The sequence below is a fragment of the Haematobia irritans genome, chromosome 2 (genome assembly GCF_050003625.1).
Source record: "Haematobia irritans isolate KBUSLIRL chromosome 2, ASM5000362v1, whole genome shotgun sequence".
In the NCBI taxonomy this organism is placed as follows: Eukaryota; Metazoa; Arthropoda; class Insecta; order Diptera; family Muscidae; genus Haematobia; species Haematobia irritans.
Window position 1 is genome coordinate 83,489,612 of NC_134398.1, and position 22,246 is coordinate 83,511,857.

A 22,246-nucleotide genomic window follows, 5' to 3' on the forward strand; every position below is an offset into this window, starting at 1 on the left:
TAAACGGAACAAACCATCCTTGTTATCAGCATATGCAGTTTCTTTATTTACAATACCAATATGGCAAGTTGCACCGGAGTTTAAAACTCAATCAAAACAACAAAGGAAACAAATGTTTCCTTTTTCATTTTCGCACATTTTGGACTAATGCGCTTGACCTGTCCTGATTTGACTGTTCTTCATTTTCCAGCAGTTCTTCTTTATATGGGCTTTTTTATTGCAGACGCTGCACAGTGGGCCAAATGACATGTTTTTGACGCATTAAATCAACGGAAGCACCCAGAGCTCTGAAATTTTGTACATATACCACTGGGGATGAGAATAAAGTATGATAAAAATTTTGGACCGATCCGCCCACTGTCACGCCCACTTTCAAATGAAGGCCAATTTCAACCCAAAGGAAGCGCCTAGACTTCTGAAATTTTGTACATGTACCACTGGGGATGAGAAAAAAGTATGATAAAAAATTTGGACCGATCCGCCCACTGCCACGCCCACTTTCAAATGAAGGGTGTATTTCAACCTAAAGGAAGCGTCTAGAGCTCTGAAATTTTGTACATGTATCACTGGGGATGAGAATAAAGTATGATCAACATTTCGGACCGATCCGTCCACTGCCACGCCCACTTTCTAATGGGGAATGTATCTCAACCACTTTGAACTATCATACACCAAATTAAATATATCAATATGTAGTAACATTGGAAACTGAAAATCTACATTATAACTGATGCTGTTACTCAGCAATTTTAGTTCAATTCAATCTCTTACTCTCTCATTTTACCTAAAAAAATTTAAAAACAATTATTTCTGCAACACTATGTAGAAAATATTACAAAATGTCCAGATTTTACCAACCCTGTATGTGTTTGTAGAAAAAAAAACATTTTTGCGTTTCCAAAAATTTTGTTGTTGAAACACGTTTGAAGTGATCATATTACTTCTGTAGGTGTCACTACCTTGACACTCTGCTATATGTAATGCCCTGTTCCTGTATATCGAACGAAAACCCATTCGAAAGAAAGGCAGTCACACGAATTCGAATGAATTTGGGTTTTTTATATTTTTGAAAGTTCGTTTCATTTGTATGAGAATACATTGATTATCAAAAATTAGTATTTTACAATTTTTAGGCTGAGAATTCAGTCAAATTCTTCGTTTATTGCTCGACAAAAAATTATGAAGTGACTTGCCTTTTGAAATTGAAGAACAAAAATCAATTTTCTTTCGTTTGGAATATGAAGGGAAGCTTTCGTTCGATATACAGGAACAGGCCATAAGTCTATATATAAATATTAGATTTATGATTTAGCAAATTTTGTAACGGGACCTGTATCGACGAATCAGTTACAGTAAGACACCCAGGACGACATTTTATTTTATATACCTATTATTAATGATATGGTAGATATTGCAGATTTACCCAAATTGCTCATTCGTTACCATTGTTTTGTCCAGATGTTTCTATTAAACAAAGTAACGCTACTTCATTCTATTTCCTTGCACAATTATTTTACTTTTTTCTTCAAGTTGTCATGGTAGACTTCTCTCTTTTTAATGTTTTTACATTATTATTACAGCACTGGGAGTTGTTTTCTATCCAATATTTAATAATTTCTGCGTTTTTATTGTAAAACAATAATTATAATGGGGTACCTTCATTAGCACTTATAAGCAGACAAATTTATGTTTGCAAGAAAGACAACATCTCAACCTTTCAAACGCGGTATAAAACTCTACCAATACGTTCCAATATAGTAAGTTCTACTCCATACAACATGGGACATACATTAAATTAAGCAAAGAAGAAATATGCTTTTTGCCACACATTTTTCATAAATAACCAAACAATATTTACAATCGCTGTTAATTTTTACTAAAAGTACATACCTTGACTTAAATTTTACATTTTAAATTAAGTTTATAACCTTAAAAACTTTTTTTTACCAGCAAAATCTTTAAAGCACCTCGCTAAACTATGAATTCAAGAAAAAAATCAATAACAAAGAGTTGCCACTTCGTCGGTCTGAAACTACCAAACGGGTTGCCATATTGTTTTACCATTTTGGATTTGTTTTTGGTAATGTGTTGTCAACTTTTTCGTAGCACCAAATATTTAATTTTCACAAGTTCAAAAATTGATTTTATGCGTGAGATTTCGGTCATTTGGCCCAATGTGCGCTGGTGCAGACTTCAAAGCTGAGTTCTTCGTTTCGTCTTTCAACATTTTTCGATACTCTTGTTCCAGACTAATTTCGACCACTTTCAAAGCCAATTCTTCCATTTTTCTTCCAAGGCTGTTACCAAGGTGTCGAACGACGATGTATATGTAAATTGAAGCAACAATATATTGTTTTGGTAGTCGAACGTTCTTCACAAACTGGATTTTTGAAGGAAAAACAATACGATTTATTTAGTGGCGTTTGTTTTGTTCACAGTTTATGTGCATAGTGGTTGTTTCAAACTTGGTCCAAATTGAGGCACATCTTGCCAAATTCCAGGAGCCGATGGGTCTGGAACATGTATAGAAATATGAAAACTTAGATCGACCAAGATTTCGATGAAGTTCAAATAACTTTTTTTGCACTTTTAGTTTCACTATAGTGGATATATCCACGGAAGACATAAAATTATGTACTACCAAGCAACGAAACCAATGGAAACTTCAAAAATGACAAATCCTTCCAAATAACGGTATTTTCTGAAAATATGTTAGTGTTATTAATTGTTCCAAATACGAAAATCGCAATATCTTTACGCTGCTTTTTAAACTGTGCTAAAACCACTAATGTAATTAATGGTAGGTCCCATTGGACCTCATCACGCAGAATCGCACTAAACTTTTTCAAATACCTATAAAAACCGATTTAATGATTCAATCACATAAAAATTTAAAGTTTTGAACTTAAAACACTTCAGTACAAGAAGTAATAAACCATCAAGCTGAAATTCATATAAAAGATAAATTTATGTATGAATAAAAATCAAAAAGGTCCAGTGGGACCTCATCACGCACAGAAGGGTTAAAGGGTGTCCCCATCTGGGGACATTGCGCAGATTAAGTATAAAATTCTCCAAAAATCTTCATTACATGGTAGTAAAATTTTAAACTTTTTATTACAATAAATTTAACAGTTTTATCTACACACAATCGAGATATTATATGCAAAGAATATATTTTTGATCTTCTGTCTTTGTTTATAGATCAGATGAAGAATAAAGTTGTTATACGTGTGTTAAAAATTACAAAAATAACGGGTAGCTCATAGATGTTTGATTTTGAACAGTGTAACGACGGGTTTCCCTCTCTTGGCTGGGGTACGTCACAGAAAAGAATTAAGTTTGGACAAAGGAAAGAAGAAGACTAGGTCTTCTATTTTTCAGAGAAGGTTCTCTTTTTTGCGCAGTTCAAAGAAATTTGCTAACAGTATTTTCCTGTGGTAGAGGCAATGAGGAGTTGGATATGGCGTGCGCCGAGGCCCGTCGGTCCTCGGTCTTTGATGAGCGGTGTCGGGTAGGCGGTACACAGGATGCTTGCTGAGAGGGATGGACTGGAAAATTGTTGGAGAGGTCAGATTACTCCAGAGGAACTCTGGGACTGGGGGAATGTAATGTTAGGGTGATCACACACCCCTAGCTGATGGCGAGGAGAACACGTGGCTGGCTGCGTTGAGGAGAATGAGTAGACAAGGTCAACGGGTCTAGAGTGATCACACACACCTCTAGCTGAGGACTGGGGAAATATGTGGGTAAGTAGGAGAACGTTGCCTAGAGTGGTTACACACCTCTAGTCGTGGATTAGGAACGAATGAGGAAATGTGGGAACACGTGGCTAAAATGATCGCACGCCTCCAGCTATGGAATAGAAAAGGATGAGGAATTATAGGAGCGCGTGGCTAGAGTGGTCTCACATCTCTAGCTATGGGATTAGGGTTGCCAGATGATGGTTGCCGAAATCCGGGATTTTGCGCCGTACATTTCGGGATTTGTCGGGACAAGCAAAAAGAGTCGCATTTCAGTTTCAATTTCATATAAAATTTTATTTATTATGTAAAACAAAAACATAACTGCCCATTTTTTATATCTAATGTAAATATCATACATTGAGAACTAGGGTTGCCAGATGATGGTTGCGGAAATCCGGGACATTGCTCCGTATTCTGGGATTTATCAGGACAAGTAAAAACAGTCACATTTTTCGAAAATAGTTGTCCATATTTTATCAATTGCTAAATTTGCATATACGCCATTGTGTAGTCATTGTCTGCAGTCTTTGATATTCCTAAATATGTTGGAACCTCTTAAACTCATATTTACTGGCATATTACTTTCGGTTTTGGCAAACAAACTTAAGCTCTGCGATAACAATCGCTGCTTCTTTTGTAATGCCTTTCGATACTGGGAATTTGGATATCGCATCCGAGTTGCGGAGTGTTATAGTGTCACTAAAGAGTCTATAGTAGTGATAGGGATAAAGTCGAACTTTGAAATGTTGGGTGAGAGTATAGACTTGAGTTATAATTTTTAAAAATGCATTTCGCAGAAAAAGGTGAATTTGAAATAAAATTAGACATTTGCGTTAATTTTTTACATTTACTGCTCAAGTGATAGCTGATGATTCGAAAGACAGTAGTAAGTTCGCCCGTGCCGAATCTTAACTACCCAACACCATGAATCACATATAACAGCTTCCTTTGAAAACTCTTCGTCGTAGCGGGTTACTTGATAATATATAGAAATGATTAAAGAACGCCTTGATTTAAAATCTAAAATCTTTAGATTTTTATCCCCATTATTCAAATGGTTAGAAGAAGTAAATTTTACTTTAAGTTTCAAGCAATTTTCATGATCAATGCGGCCTTCTATATCCTCAAGAAGTGAAATCGGTCTATATGGAGGCCTTACCAAATGGAGCAATCCCAGCAGAAAGTGGAGCACTATTTCAGCAGTATTGTAAGGGAGAGAGGCAGTACCCACTGCTTAAAAAACAACCGAATCAGCGCTGATTTTTGTGAGCGATGTCCCGATTTAGAGCAGCTTCAACATAGCGCTGATATAGTTGCTCATTTTAATAGAAATATTGCTCAGAAGTGATATATAATCTTGAGTATAGCATTGTTGGCGTGAAGGAAAACAGCACTACCTTCCATGCATCAATACTGCATGAATTGGTTGCAATAACGTAAACGAATAATCATAAACTAGTTTGATTACTCGGTTTACGTTATTGCCACCGATTCATGCAGTGTTGATGCACTGCCTACTTTATTGTATACCAAAAAGCGCAACTACACTCTTACTGCTGAAGTATTTTTTGCTGGGATAAAAACTAAATTCGTTACAATTTCAGGTAAATCCGATAAAAACTACGGTTTATATAAGCCCAAGAAGTAAAATCGGGAAATCAGTCTATATGGGTACTATGCCAAAAACATGCTTTTTTGCCGAACATCGGCTTCAGCCAAAAAAACCCGGTTCGGTCGAAGTCTAGTAAGAACATGTGGCTAGAGTGATCGCACACCTCTAGGTTAGTTATTTACTTTTCCTTCGTTTCCATCTCCAATGTTCTACAACACATAGTGGCAAATTGAGGGCATTTTCAGTACTGCTGACCTAGGGGAGTGTTGCGTTTGTCCTAAAAGCAGGGTTGCATATGTAGTTGATGGTGATTTTTAATTTAATGAATGATTTAATGAAAATATTAATTTCAATGTTTTTAACCCTTAACCAAAGAAATATATATTATTACAAATAAGGGACACCCGAGATTGTTTATAGTTTATTTTTATTGTTTTGGCGTTTATTTTACATTCGCCATGTTTGCTGCTTTGAATTCTTTTCTACCCGTAAAAATTATAACATATGTTTTTGGGCTGCTGGTAGCAAAAATAAACGATATATTGTGTTTGTTTATAATTTAGCTGGTGACGAGTTTGGTTTATTTATGCTTTTTAATGGGTCACTTCCAAATTACAGGGAAGTAACTTATAAAACAAGGTGGACAGTTTTCTTTTCCGTCTGCTTTTCTCATTCAACACAGTCGCAACAGATCGGCAAACGTAACTTTTTAAATAATCTATTGGTCAAATTGCCACATCACTTTTCATAATCAAACTCCTAACATATTATGGTTAAAAATGTTTATTATTTTAAACATATTTTCCAAGTGTTCAAATTAAAAATGATCGGTTTAAACTTCAAAATCGCAAAAAATACAACCGAATTCACACCGCAAACTTTTTGCGATAGTCGGAACAGGAAATAGAATCGAAATCGCAACTAAGACAATGAAAGTATTCGTTAATAGTACGAAACTTTTCGTTAGTTAACGGAAAATTCGCTGTAATAACGAAAATTTTCGTTATATCAACGAATTTGTTATATTTGCTCAATTTTAATAACAAATTTTCTTAATATAATGAAGTGATTGGGTAAACTTGACTTTAGAACAAAATCGTCAACAAAACAATACTGTTTTAAGGCACAATTCGGCAGATAAGTGAACTTGATTTATACTTATCGTTGTTGTTGTTGTTGTTGTAACAGTTTTTAATGTTCTTTCATCCAATTTGTTTAATGCTTTGGTACTTCAGCTGGTGTCCAGAACTAGGAACTCTGTAACAGGGGTGGGGTGCGTACAGAGTGATCTGGTGGTAAGTCGGGTAGGTTTAGCTGGACAAGCGAAAATGTGACGAGTGTCATGTGGCCCTTGGTTACAGATGGGACACACGTCAGCTACGCTGCTATCAATCACAGATAGGTAGGAATTTAGGCGGCTGCACTTGCCTGATCTTAATTGGGCTAAAACCACCCTGCCTTGGGAGGTCTCTTTCCACCGGTGCTATGGGCGGTGGTCGGACTCCGAGCTATTAAGACCTGTCTGATATGCTGCCTATTAAGACCTGTCTGATATGCTGCCTGATCTAGAGGCTTACTTTTGTAACGCTGGATCTCGGGCTCTAGAAGATGAAGATCAACCCTTACATTCCTGGGTGGAGATTGCCTATCCACAAGATGGTGATTTGAATGACATTTTCGATAGCAACCCAGGACAACATGTAATTGTGTCGACGCACCGGGATGGTCTTGGTCTCCGCATATAGGTGATCCTGGGGTGTACTGCGGAGACATCCTGTTGCAGTTCTAAGGGCAGCGTTCTGAAAGGTCTGGATTTTATTCCACTGCGTGTCGCTTGTCTGAGGTGTCCACTGACCGGCCAACAAGGTTTCTTTGTCCGCACCCCAAGTACTGCAGGCAAGAGACTTGAGGACCTTGTTTCTACCGCGGAGCTTGTTACAAATTGCAGTGGCATGGGCAGACGACTTAAAAAGGCTGTCGAATGTGTCCCCGAGTATCTTGAGGTAGTTCACTGTCGGAATTATTTCGCCATCAACTCTAACATTCAACTGCCTACGTACTTCCGCCGTCCATGTAGTGAACAGTGTTGCTGAGGATTTGGTGGCGGATAGCCTCAAATTTCTAGTAGTGAAATAACTGGTAAGACCAGCAATATAGACGTTTAAACGATCGCATATGTCATCAACAATGGGCCCGGATGCCAGGATTGTACAGTCGTCCGCATATGATACAATTTCGACGCCGTTAGGAGGACAGGTAGAGATTAAACAGTGCCGGAGATATCACCCTACCCTGGGGAACTCCCTGTTTAACTCTACGGGGTTTTGACTTCTTGTCCCTGAATTCCACGTACGACTGGCGCACAGATAATTCAGAACCCAACGCTTGGTTCCCGCCGGTAGGGACGTATTCTCGATGTCATCGAATAGTGTGGCATGGTTGACCGTCGAATGCCTTCGATAGGTCAAGCGCCACGAGAACCGTCCTGTGACACGGTTTGGGCTGATTGAGTACCATATTAATGTGTGCTGAAATGGCATGCAATGCTGTCGTCGTACTATGAACCTAGCGGAATCCATGTTGATGGTGGGCAGATGGAAAATTCTCCACAAGGCTGGTTAGGAGTAGTGCCTCAATTGTCTTGGCTACTGGCGAGAGAAGGGATATCGGTCTGTACGATTCACCCTTGCTATATAAGTGAAGCGCAACTCTTCGGATCAGTCACGGTCACGTCTCCCAGGTGACTGAATTCCCATCATCCCTCGTAGCGGGGTTCGAGAGGGCTCTCACTGTTGACCACAATTTACCTGTTCCTGTGCCTAGGTTACATTGCTTCAAGTGCTCTAACCATGTTCCGCTTGTGCTCATCGACTATCTTACTAATCTCTAGATTCAGTTACTTGATTCTAGGGTTAGCGCGATGGCGTTCATCACGCTCGTCTGCGAGTCCCGCCGCTTCAGCTGGGAAGTTGGGCCCCACTTGGGCAATTCGATCAGCGGGTATAAAGCGAGTGGCTGCTGCGTTTTATGATGTCCCGGAACACCCTCTGGGCAACATGACCATGAGAGATGGGGACGGGAGCTCACTGAAGCGGCGATCTGTATATTCTCTGAAGCCTTCCCAGTTGGCTTTCTTTTGGTTTATAAATGTCCGGAGTTCAGAGGTTATGAAATCGGAGGGTCGGTTAATGATGAGAATTATGGGGAGGTGCTCTGATCTCAATGAAATGACGGGTTGCCAGGAAACGTCATTTATCAGACCAGGTGATGCTGATCGCATAGTCTGATGACCCACTGCTGCTATCACTGGCACAGCATCCTGCCACGTAGTCAGTATGACTATACTCCCGTAGCGATGTTAAGCCGGAACAGTTCCGGAAGTACACCCATTCCAAGCACCGGTTACACCTCACCGAAACCGAACGATGGTGAATTTGGTTCGGAGAAGGCTCCCCGAGATGCACCTTCCCCAACACAAAAAAACGGATGAAACAACACGTGCACTGATGTGGCAGCCGCTGGCCGGTGAATAAAATCCATCGGGTCAATCCGGTGCATAGAACACGCCGCCGTGGGATTGAATACTTATCGTCACTACTCTTAGTGCAAAATTTCAAGTAAATGGGAAAGATACCATAAATTGTACTCCTTGTGCAAAATTTGAAGCAAATCAAGGTGACATATTTGACATACATTTACGACATATTTTAACATACGTCAAAAACGTCGTAAAACTGAAAATACATAGTTTTTGACAATATAAGAATTTGTACTACCCTTTTTTCTGACCGTTTATTACGTACTTTTTTACAATTTTTGTATTTACGAAAGGCATTCGTTTCTTTAAAATAAAATGTTAACCTTCGTAAAATACTTAGTTTTTTGCAATATAAGTATTTTTTGTACAGTATACGTCTTTTAGAACCATTTATGTTTTACTTGATTTGAAAATACCTTATAAAAAATAGTAAAAATAGGCGTACTCCTGTCAGTTGGATTTCACATAGCCGTATTAAATTCGGAGTAAATGATAAATTTAAATCTACGTGCTTGGTATTTTGCATACCCACACGTTGTACCTAAATCCTATTTTTGCTACAACAATTTTCACAGTTTCAGCAATTTGAAAACGCGTTGCAATCAAACGTTTATGCCTGCAAATCGTGCAAATTGCCTTTGAGTAAAAATTTAATTTAAATTATAAAAAAAAAATCTAAAATACTTCAATATGACGTTTCTATGACTTAGGATATTAAAAATAGTTTTTGAAATCAAATCTAAGGATCCTGTAGGTGTTTTTGACATTTACTATGTTTTATACAGGTATGTGACGTTTTCGACGTTTACAAATTTTGACAGTAGAAAACTCAAAAAATGCTACTCGGACCATCTCTGGTGCCGATTGATTATTTTATTTGTTTCAATTTTAAAAACTGTAACAAATCTTGATAATTATCTATGTAAGACATATATCCGGTGATGTGCTTGGACAAGGGAGATATCTATATTGTAGGAATATTGGTAAAATATATTAACAATATATACAAATCTTTTTTTTTAGCCTGTAGCGGAAGTGCCATTCCGTTATGGCATGGAACTGGACGATCTTCCAAGAGAGACATTGAAAACATTAATTTTTGAGGAAACTCTTAAATTTACTGAACGACAACCCGATCATCAGGCGGTATAAAGTTGGCAGTGATCTATGATTGCCGATAATGAGAATGAGAAGGTAAACATCTTTAAATGAAAAAGATCAACAAACAAAAAACAACGTAACCTGCATTTTATTATTTACTACATATGTTTTTGGTGATTATAATATCGATTGGAGAAATAATCACATCCGTACTAGTTCTACTTGTATCATCGTCGTTACCATTAGATTCAGCATTGAAACACAAATATTATGCAATACAACACAAATCGTGAGTGAATGTTGGTTTTGATACAACTGGAGAAGAATCTATAACGTTGATAACATTTGGTGCAAGCTCCGATTCTCTGATTTATGCTACTGGATGATGTTTCAACAAAAAAGTGCTTCACCATTATTGTGATCTTAAAGATAAATATATGAAATATATAAAAAAAAACATACAAACATATATACATATAATAATTGTACTTTCTTTCCATCGTAATGAGCATCTTCGTATTTCTCATAGTTATTTTTAATTATTACGATTATTATTCTACATGTTATTATAATTATGATTATTATTTCTATACAAATTTTAACTAACAGTAAGATACAAAAGTATTTAGTATTTCTTCCTTTTATTTTTATCTCGGGTTAATAAAAATGTTCAATAATTCTGTGAGTGTAGTTAAATTAAATATGAAAAACAAAAACTTATTATTATTGCCTCCATCATAAACACACGAAAACACAAGCAAATACAAGGAAAATAAAATGAATAAATTGCACACAAATTGTATTTTTGAAATTTTAAAGTTTGAAACTAAATATAATTAATATAATACATTAATATGACGCGTAAAAATAGCAAAGTTTTGTTTCGAATCGCTCTAAAGTATAAATGTATGTATGTGCACATTAAAATCATTTCCATTGTGTGTCGATTTGTCAAGTTTTTCTACCACCAAATTTTCAGCCCCATAAACGTCAAACATGCATCAGTTTCCGCAATTAAACCTTTGGAAAGGTTCCTGTTGGGGATGATTAACAAACAATGTAAGATATTAATTTATTTGTTTGTTTATATACGAATATTCGTGTCTACGTGTCTCTTTTTTCCAAATTAAATATTTAGTTCTACTGTACTCTAAGCATTCTAACGAATGTATACGGTCAACATGTCATCACCACAATTGCAAAAGGTCATACAAACATTTTTATAATTTGAAAAGGAGCACTTTTTAACTCTAATTAAATTTAATTTCGTTGTAAATGAGAACGAACTATTACTGTTGCCAACAAGATTTTTACGAATATATATTATTTATTCCAAAATATAGAAAGCAGCACTACCTCTAAAAACGTAAAATACAAATGGTCATAATCTTACAATTTGTTCCATAACTTCATTTTATTAAGCTAAGGTAAACATTAAAACAAATGTCAAAGTGTTGAATAACTCCGTATTTTATTTGAGTGTATTACTGCCTTTTGCATATACGGTGAGGATATGCTGTTTAGAGTAGAGATGAACATAAATAAGTATGTATATGCAAAGTAATAGTCAACAAGCAGTATGTTCCATGATACATAATGTTATGGATTGAACGAATGGAACCCTTGTAATAAATGATGATAGAAAAAAATAAGTTTTTAATGTATTAAATGAAATATTAAAAAATAAAAATGTGAGAAATCCGTTCATAAGCAAAATTATGTATTTTTTAATATTTAAATATTCACACTCCCATCCACACAGGCATTAATGAAATAATATTTAAAATCTGTTTCGAAACTAATCAAATAGAATAATTATAAAACATGAAATTATATAAAATTTCAAATATCTTAATAACGTTTTATGTTGTGTATCTATTTACACATTTATGTACGTGTATCTCTGTTTTTAAGAGACCGCGATTAGTAGTTGTTAATTTTATTTATCAATGGGAACGATAATTCCAGATATTTGAATATGTACGTTTTGGACCCTGAGGATCGATGGTATCCTAAAATTTCACTAATTAAAAAAAGGGCGAAGGCAAGTACAAAGCAAACGCTAAAGATCTATAACCATTCACTAGACTATTGTATTTTATATAAATTTAACATATTCAACAATTAAATAAGAATGTCTTTATTATTATAAATTATGTGCTTGAACTTTCATTACATTTGTGTACAATGAGTCCCGAATTCGTTTTAAAACGATTGAAAATACGTATGTATAACATGTGTTTAAAATTTATAGAAACGAATGTCTTAACATCACAGGCATGTTGAATTTAGTTAAAAATATGGATTTCGTTGGAATAAGACTTTAGTTTGATAAAGACATATTAATGATTAATAAATCGATCTCAAACTATTTGTGTACTTTTTTGAAACATAACATGACCATGAATTATGCTTTATATTTTATATAGTTCTTTGTTCTTGTTCTACTCACAACCAATAGACATTTGAACCCTACACTCATAGAAAAATGTCTGCTAAAACCAGCAGTCGAGTCTGCTGTTATATTTTTGTACTTCAGGGTCTAACAAACAACAAATTATAAAATTTCCCCAAAGCATATTTAATAACCAAAAATAGTTTTTGGTATATTTTTGCATCGTAATATACTTACAAGCTCCTAAATGCGACGAGCAAACATTTTGTGTTACGATAGCCCCTAAGTTGCCATTTTTATTTGTTTCAGCCAAACTAAAACATGTTTAGTGTAATCGAGTTTAAACAATAGCAGACAGCGTTTGATATCTCAGCAAACAGTGACTGTTTTCCCTTTTTTAGCAGACTTTCTGCTGTTTTAGCAGATTTTTCTGCTGTTTCTACTGACAAATTTCTTTGGGTGTAAAATATATATAAAACCGATAAGAAAGTTATGCTATGTTGCCATTTAGTGTTGATCGTTGAAGTCTACACCATGTGTCCGAAAAAAGTCCGTAGTTTAACGCTAATTTTAACTTATTTTTTATCGGAAAAAAATATTTGTTGCTAGTTTAATATTATTATTTTTGTGAAATGTTCTTTTTTCAAACATTTTATGAACTAAACGTGAGTATAAAGTTCAATGACCGTACACATAAACTCAATATGAACTAAAGCAGAAGAAAGGGTCATATGAACTAAAGCAGAAGAAAGGGTCATGGGTTCAATCCCAGTGAGCATGGCTGAACAACAAGGTTAAATCATAGGCCCATATGATTACAATTTTTTTATTTCGATAAAATTTTAAGATGTCAAAATCATATGTATATGGTGATTGCAGCTCTCCAAATGACACTGCATAGCAAATGCATCTCAAACCAACTCGCGCATTCATAGCTGGAGAATTGTTCAAAGATGACTTGAGTATCTTGATAACATATTCCAGACCCAAAATACCACGCACATCAGTTTTTAGACTGCATCATAAACTGTTTTTGTTAATAGATGGCGAAGATCCATTTGACTGACTTCCATTCTTAACTTTGGTGGGTATTATAGTCTTATTTGTCTCATGGCTGAACAAGAAGGTTAAATCATAGGCCCATATGTTTACAATTTTTTTATTTCGACAAAATTTTAAGATGTCAAAATCATATGTTTATGGTGATTGCAGCTCTCCAAATGACACTGCATAGCAAATGCATCTCAAACAAACTCGCGCATTCATAGCTGGAGAATTGTTCAAAGATGACTTGAGTATCTTGATAACATATTCCAGACCCAAAATCATCATAAACTGTTTTTGTTAATAGATGGCGAAGATCCATTTGACTGACTTCCATTCTTAACTTTGGTAGGTATTATAGTCTTATTTGTCTCATATCGGCGTTCCTCGGATGAATTATCCACTTCACAATCACTCATAGGTGACGCAATTAAATTTGAACCTTTATTATTCTCTGATTTGAATTATTTTTTTCAGGGCAATTGAAAGAATAAATAATTGCCACTTTTACCAATGCCATACGATTCTTTTATCAGCTGATTTTGACTTCTTAAAATTGTAAACAGCATATTAAAATTTGTTGTTTTTGTTATCGTGATTCAACCTCCTTATTCAGCCATGTCAGTGAGGTTTAACTTGTGTATCAGAGAACGGACCAATTGGTAAAACGAATTTCAACCAGGGCTGCCAATTTTGCCGATTTATCGGTATTTTGACGATTTTTTACTCAAAAAATGGACAACTCCGATTTTTTCCCGATTTTGACAATACCTAATAAACACAAACGTTTGAACAATGCTAAATTTCAAAAAATTTTCAAACATTTTTTCAAAGGATTAGGGTAATATTCAAGTTGAGAAATTGTTGAGAAAATCGCGTTCTCAACAAAAAACAGACATTACCCTCAACAGTGAAATTCAACACATTAACAATAATATCTCAAGTGTTATCCTCAAAATTGAAACGCATCGATACTCAATAATTTGTCAAACAATTTTCGATGCGAGTCAAATTCAAAATTAACATCGTTGCAAATATTTTTCAACCTAAATTTGTATGAATGATATCCCCACTTCAAATTGAAAGTCAAAGCCAAAATTATATGAATTTTGTATAATTTATTCATTTTCATCAAAATAAAATATATAATAATACACTACACTACATAATACACTACAATACCAATTGATAAATAATAATCTTATTACACATATCAACAAATAAGAACAAAAAAAAAAACAAACAACAAAACTTTAAATATCTTAAACACTATTTGTAAACACTTTTGCATTGATAATTCGATTTCCTTTTGGTGTCATAAAACAGCATTAAAATTTATTAACATGCGGGCAATTTGAAATTAGGAACGTACTGGACCGCGTGTTAGAATTGATTTCCAGCAGAAGGAATTCACAAAATATCCATTTTAAACTGATAATAGTATATGAATTAAACTGACGATGTGATGTACATTTTCATCCAGAAGTTGTTGATATCAACAATTTGTTGTTTTTAACAATTTTAATTCGTCGCACTTGTAATGTTTCTGGAAACTTTTTGTTGTCGATAAGCCACTCATTTTTCATTGGTCAGCTTCTTAATGTTTGCAAGAATGTAGCATCCAAAGATTTTAGTTTTCTGCAAAGAGATTTAAATTTAGTTACTTCTCTAAAGTGTTGATTTAATATTTCATATTGACGTACCAGTTATTATAAACTATTTGAAGCAGTTCCAGTTAATTGTCCACTATTTTTTCATCGGTCAGCTTTTTAATGTTTTTAAGAACATAGAATCCATAATTTTAGTTTTCTGCAAAAATATATACATTTAGTGACTTCCTTAAAGTTTTATTTCATTTTTTATTTTCACTTACCTATTTTTATAAACTATTTGGTTATTTGTCTAAAATTTTCCATTTTTTTATTTTTTGCAATTGACCACGAACTTCGATGCACAAATAAGTATTGAAAACCACATGGTTTTTTCGTTGCATTTTAGGGTAGTGTTTTGTCAAACTTTTCTCATATTATCTTCAACACCTTTTCACAGATTTCGTCAACATTTTGGCAAATTGGAAGTAATTCGCAAACAATTTGAAGATGTATTGAAGATGAGCTATTTCAAGTCAAGTTGAACACAGAAAAAAATTTCACTAAAATTTTCCAATTAAAATTTTAATTGAGTTTTAAAAAATTTTAAATTTAAATTTTTTTAATTGAAACAAAAATCAATCACAAAAATTAATAGTATCAATTAATTTTTTAATTGGATCAATTAATTTTTTAATTGACCTTCAATTAATTTTTTAATTGATACTATCATTTCTGTGATTGAAGACATTTCAATTAAAAAATTAATTGGATCAATTAATTTCGTGATTGAATCAGAAAAATTTTTTTTGTGTGAATTTATGTTGAAAATTATATTTACCCTCAAACTGAAAAGTTGTTGCAGTTGAAAAACGCTCATCCTGTGTTTATTGGGTATTAGCTTCGTTCTTTAGACACATAGTTTAAGGAGTTAAACTTTTTACATTATGAAGAAACTTTTGAAAATATTAAAATAAATTTGTAAATTTTTCAAAATTTTCCCATTTAATTAACCTATCAGACCTAAGGTTGTTTTCCGCAAATAAAATTTTTGACACAAAATTTTCGGAAATAAAACTATTTTGGCTTTGCGAGTTTTGTCAAAATTTGTACAAATAATCATGATTCCTAAACAATGATATACTCAGAATGTGCAACAGAAACTTACGAAATATTTTGTTTTGTTTGTTTTAGAAAATTAATTTTATGTTAATGTTTTTTATGGAAATGCATTGTTGTGTACATTAATTTTCTTTCTTGTTTTTGTCTTGTTTTTACCCAAAAATATGTTTGATTTCAATATTATTTACATTTCCGATTTTTTGACGATTTTTAAAATGCAAGTGCCGATTATGACGATTTTTATCGAAAAGTGACGATTTTTCTTGAAATTTTATTGGCAGCCCTGATTTCAACCACCAATAACACAAGGGAACAAAATTGAACTTTTTTGTGTTGATTTGAATTTTATAGCAAATTTTTACTAATTTGTGGTCGCTGAATCCAAATCTGCACTTTGTTTTTTTTTCTATCAGCTTGACTTTTCGAGATATACCGTTATGTTCAAAATTAAGGCACTTCAGCTACATATTTTGGAATAACTTGAAAACGGTTCACAATATTAAATTAAAAACAAAATCCGAAACTCCCAAACAATATTCTCTTTAAGCCGTGCTTACATTGTTTTTCAATTTTCCAAGTAGTTTTAGAGATAGCGTTGACGTTTAAAAAAAATTAAAATTTGTAACAAAAACAAAATTTTATTTGTTTAAAAATTCCTAAAAAATAAAAATGGGACATAAATCACTGTTTTTGTCTCGAAACAGTTAAATATATTTCAAATAAAATGAGCTTTAATTCATTACAATCGGTGCACAACTTTTGATTTTGTTCACGATTTACTGAATTGATATAAATCGCGATTTCCATACAAAAATAACATTTTCTAATGTGTAAGTATATGTAATAAATTAGTTTTTTTATGGTTCTGTTGATTAAGAACCAAGGCATATTAAAGAGGTAAAGTCATGCAATCAGGTGACTAATATCGACATTCATCTTGTCAAAGGCTTTGTTTACGTTTAGTAGGTTTGTTTACATTCTTTGTGTACATAAATATTACAATACAACAACACTACACATACATAAAATGTCAACTTAAGTGACCTGCCATTTTAGTTTGACTTTCTAAATATCATGGGATGTACACACGTTTGTTCGTGACTTTACCTTTAATTAATATGCCTTGAGTTTGCTACCGCAACTATAAAAATAAAATAATCTGTTTTTATTAATTATTTTGTTTAATTCTTAGAATTATAAAAAACTAACTTACTACATACAAACACGTACCCGTTAGAAAATGTTATTTTTGAATGGAAATCGCGATTTATATCAATTCAGTAAATCGTGAATAATATCAAAATTTTATTTTTTACGAATTTTTAAAAAACAAAAAAATGATTTTTTGTTGAAAATTTTAGTTTTTTTCAAAGCTTCAACGATATCTCTAAAACTACTTGGAAAATTGAGAAACAATGTAAGAACGGCTTAAAGAGAATATTGTTTGGGAGTTTCAGATTTTGTGTTTAATTTAATATGGTGAATCGTTTTCACGTTATTCCAATATATGTAGCGGAAGTGCCTTAAGTTTGAACATAACGGTATATCTCGAAAATTCGAGCTGATAGAGAAAAAAAAACAAAGAGCAGATTTGAATTCAGCGTCCCAATAACCTTAAAAACAATATTCAGTTCTAAATCAACAGAACCATTGTGTAATCAACGCAACCGAGCACTGCCGGTGCTTGTTACTATGAGTGTTACTCTCAAAAACAAAAAAAAAAATTACAGCCTATTTCCATAGACAATAGACAATCCACTTGTCTCTTTAAAAAAATGTCAGTTCCAAAAATTAATTTTCTAACATTTCGTTTTGATTTTTTCGTAAAGAGTTTCGTGCATTTGCTTTTGTGTTGTTCGTGAAGAGCAATGCTGCTCAAAATTAAATTTCGTATTTTCGCGGTTTTGGTCACAATTTTTTGTTCAAATATGAACTTTTAATATATTAATTTATTTATACGGTGTTCTCACCAAGCATGTTTTGGGGTTTGAAATGATTTCCCTTTATAAGCACTTCAAAACGAGTCGTTTTCGCCATACTAAAAAACAAGTTCAAAACACAAGTTTTCTTCCAAAACACGTCTATTTTGGAATGTGAACCCACCTAATCTGGAATATACCCCGAATAACATACCCTATTCCCAATATACAGTATGTCAAGAAAGTCTTTTGACATTGCCAAATATTTCAAATTCCAGAAATTATTGAAATATTAAATATTTTATTTTTTTGCAGCAATGCTGTGTACGTAAGTATACTTTGCAAAATACATAATAAAATATTTTTTTAAATTTCATTATATTTAATTTTGAAACAAAACATAATTTTTAACCTATTGTCAAAACACTTTCTTGACATACTGTATGTCAAAATATTAAAATAAATTTCATAGAAAAAAAGAATAAAAAAAGGCTTTGAAGAACATGGACATGTGAAAATAACTTAAAAAATTGTTTCCCTTTGCGTTCGCGGTAATTATTTGAACATTCGTTACATATATGTGAATTTAGAGTAAATGGGAATTTCGAGATTCCATGGCAACCGTCAAACTAAAACATCTCAACTCGGTGTGAACGGTGAAATGTTTTGGAAAAGCGAATGAGGAAAACGAGTCAGTGGGAACATAGCATTATAAATACTCTGGTGCATCAGAAACGTTCTAATTTTGTGTAAAATTGGCAAACTACAAAAAGGAAGACGAAAAAGAATGTAAGCGTGTTCTTATTTTCTTCGTTTGTTCTTAATCTTCGGAACTGTCAAACATCGTTTAACACCGATGGATCATCTATATATATTCTATTGTCTATGGGAAAAGTTTGCCAAATGAACGGCGATGCCAGATTGAATTTTATGGAAAATAATTTTTAAAATGTATGGGCCTTTTTCAGGAAATTGAAATAATTGAGATCTGGTAATGCTAACATTTGACAGTAACGTTATCCATGCGAACGAACGAAACGAAGTTAGAGAAACCCATAGACAATATAATATATATAGATGATCCATCGGTGTTAAACGATGTTTGACAGTTCCGAAGATTAAGAATAAACGAAGAAAATAAGAGCACACTTACATTCTCTTTCGTTTTCCTTTTTGTAGTTTGCCAATTTTACACAAAATTAGAACGTTTCTGATGCACCAGAGGATTTATAAATAAATTAATAAATTATTAAAGTTCATATTTGAACAAAAAATTGTGACCAAAACCGCGAAAATACGAAATTTAATTTTGAGCAGCATTGCTCTTTACGAACAACACAAAAGCAAATGCACGGAAATTAATGTTTGGGACTGACTCTTTACGAAAAAATAAAAACGAAATGTCAGAAAATTAATTTTTGGAACTGACACATTTTTTTAAAAGACAAGTGGCTCATCTATGTATATTCTATTGTCTATGGGGCTGTCATTCGGGATCGATTTTTTTAAAGAAAAAGTGCATTTTAAGATAAGGCCGGTACTCTGTTCGGTTTTCGCGTTGAAACTCCATACAAAACCAAAAAATGCGAAAAATTTGCGAAATTTTTTCCATTTGTGATACTTTGTTTTTTCGTGTTGAAAAACTGACGTTTATAGCACGGCGCCATTTGCAATGTGAATTAAGAAATAATTTATTTATTAAAAACTATTTGTGCGGGTTTATAAATCAAACACGGACCATATTTTTGTTCCGAAACTATACAAAGGATCAAAGGAATATCAGATCAATTGCCCAAGGAAAAATAAAATGTTATTTTGTAAAAACAAGCAACACCACCAACTTAATCCAATATCGCTCCCTGTAAAATAGCGCTCCAAGCTACCTAAAAAAACGCCGCTTTCTATGTGCGAAACAATGGTTTCCATAAAAATTTTTCGCAAGAATGAACATAGTACCGGCCTATAGTTGTAAAAGAATCATAGTGTTCAAGTAAAACACGATTGTTTAGACGTTTATTAATTTGATTAAACATTTATAAATTCTTATAAATATTACATTTATACCACTATCACATTTAACATTATGTTTTCATTAATAATAGAATGATGTTAATTTGCTAGTGGCAAGTTACATGTTGCAGCGTTTACGTCTATCAGCCAGTGTTTTTATTCTCGATGCAGGCCGCGTGTCTGTAAAATATCTGAAAAACAATCACTTTATTCCGTGTGGAAAGTCAAAAATTGTTCACCAATATACCTTTTACAATTTTAAGCGAAATAACTATGTTTTCAGCACTTCATTATCGATTTTATTTAAATAAATTATAAGAAGCTAGTTGCGCTTGGTATTTCACAAAATATAAAATAGCTCTTGTAACAACAGTGATGGCAAAATACTTTCATGTACATTTCATACTTTTGCATACGTTTCCCCCATCACAGTTGGCGATTGTTGCAGTGTCACTTACGAATCTGTGGTAGCGATGAGGATGAAATGGAACATTTAAATGCTGGCAGGGTAATAACAAAAAATATTGCTCTAGTTTTTAAGAGAAACATTTGGGGAAAAAATTGGTTTGATGATATTTTTGAGCATTATACTAAGGATTCTTGAAAGATGCAATTCACTTTTCAAAGTAAGTTGTTCTTATTTGATTCTGGGAACAAAATTTAAAATAAACTGGAAATGCGTCACACCAAATGTTGCATTTACCGTCGTAGGTTCATACATGTTTGTAACTTTTTTATTTGTTTTTCGTTTTTATTTTGTTAAATGAAAAACTTAATTTTCTTAATGAAACAATGTTAAATTTTAGGCAATAACAAAAAAAATACATTTTCCCGTTTGTGGAAATTTATTTCCTGTACTTAATTTCTTTTTATTTTTATATTTATAAATTTACTTTTGCTAATTACATTTCAGAACTTAAAAAATGAAACATTTACCTTGTTAAAATCACTCATTTTATTTTCCATTAGCTTAACTCTAAATTACACACTTATACTTAAAGCAACGCCAACTAAATGACTTCTTTTCTCATCAAGCATGATTCCATTTCTTGTTATAACATACGCGAGAATTTTGCAAATACCCAAAACACCCGTTAAATGTTCGAGTGTTCTCGATTATCCCGTTTCACCAAATGCATTCGATTGTTTGCTTGCGAACGAGAATTGGAATCAAAGACTTAGGAAGAGGGGAAATTGGCTGCTGAGAATATCAAACCATTGGCGGCGCTAGTTCCCTACTTGTCGTTTACGCGTTTGGTTCGACACATTAGGTTAGGTTAGGTGGTAGTCCACCAGAGCTCCTGAGCATTGGGACGCTTACAAGAAGAATCTGAGAGAATACAAGCGAGAACTGAGAAAGGCTGCAGCAGTATTGAAAATACGTCCGAGGCTTCCAGACTACGGAAGGTACTAGCATCCACTAACTCCGCTTCAGTTTTTTCATTAAAACATCGGAGGGCAATTGGACAACGTCCAGTGAGGAGACGCTGGAGGTACTATTGGACACAAAATTTCCTGGAAATCAGACGGTCGAACCATGTTCTGGGGGTGCCACAGGGGCTCAGCGGTCGTTTCCTATCGAGGAAAAGCCTATCACTCGAGTGCGAAGGATTTCCGACCAATCAGCTTATCCTCATTCCTACTTAAGACTCTGGAGAGGATGAAAGATATTTATCTTAGAACTAGCATCGATTCAAGTTTGCTCTCGAAACGACAGTATGCATACTCGAAGGGCAGGTCTACTGACACCGCATTACATGAACTAGTCAGCTTTATTGAAAGCTCACTATCTGTCAAAGAATACACAGATGGCGTTCCTAGACATCGAATGGGCGTTCAGCAACATCCATCCGAGCTCGATTTTAAATGGACTGACAACTCTGAATGTTGATACAGGTATACTTAGGCTGTTAGACGAACTTCTAACGAAGAGACGTATTTCAGCCACACTAGGACAAGCAAACATAATGTTGCTATAAACAACCTTCTGGTTTCCCTAGAAAAAGAACGGATAAAAGTGGTGGCATACGCATTCAGCAAGACAGGAACAAATTCCCTTAATGTCATGCTGCATCTATTGCCTTTAGACATTTTGGCCAAACAGTCAGCTGTCAGTCATTCGGAAAAAAGTTACGGTCACAGTTCGGTCCTCAAAATAATGCCACATATG

General features: G+C 33.8%; 1 protein-coding gene across 2 annotated transcripts in view; it reads left to right on the forward strand.

Moving 5' to 3' along the window:
- The window catches only part of rl (Mitogen-activated protein kinase rl), a 48,566-nt gene extending 36,853 nt beyond the window's left edge, over nucleotides 1-11,713 (forward strand). For both annotated transcript variants that reach the window (XM_075295456.1, XM_075295455.1), the window contains one exon: nucleotides 9,920-11,713. In XM_075295456.1, coding sequence (XP_075151571.1) covers nucleotides 9,920-10,048 — 129 coding nt within the window. In that variant the 3' untranslated portion in view covers nucleotides 10,049-11,713. The remainder of the gene's footprint in view (nucleotides 1-9,919) is intronic.
- The last annotated feature ends 10,533 nt before the right edge of the window (nucleotides 11,714-22,246 follow it).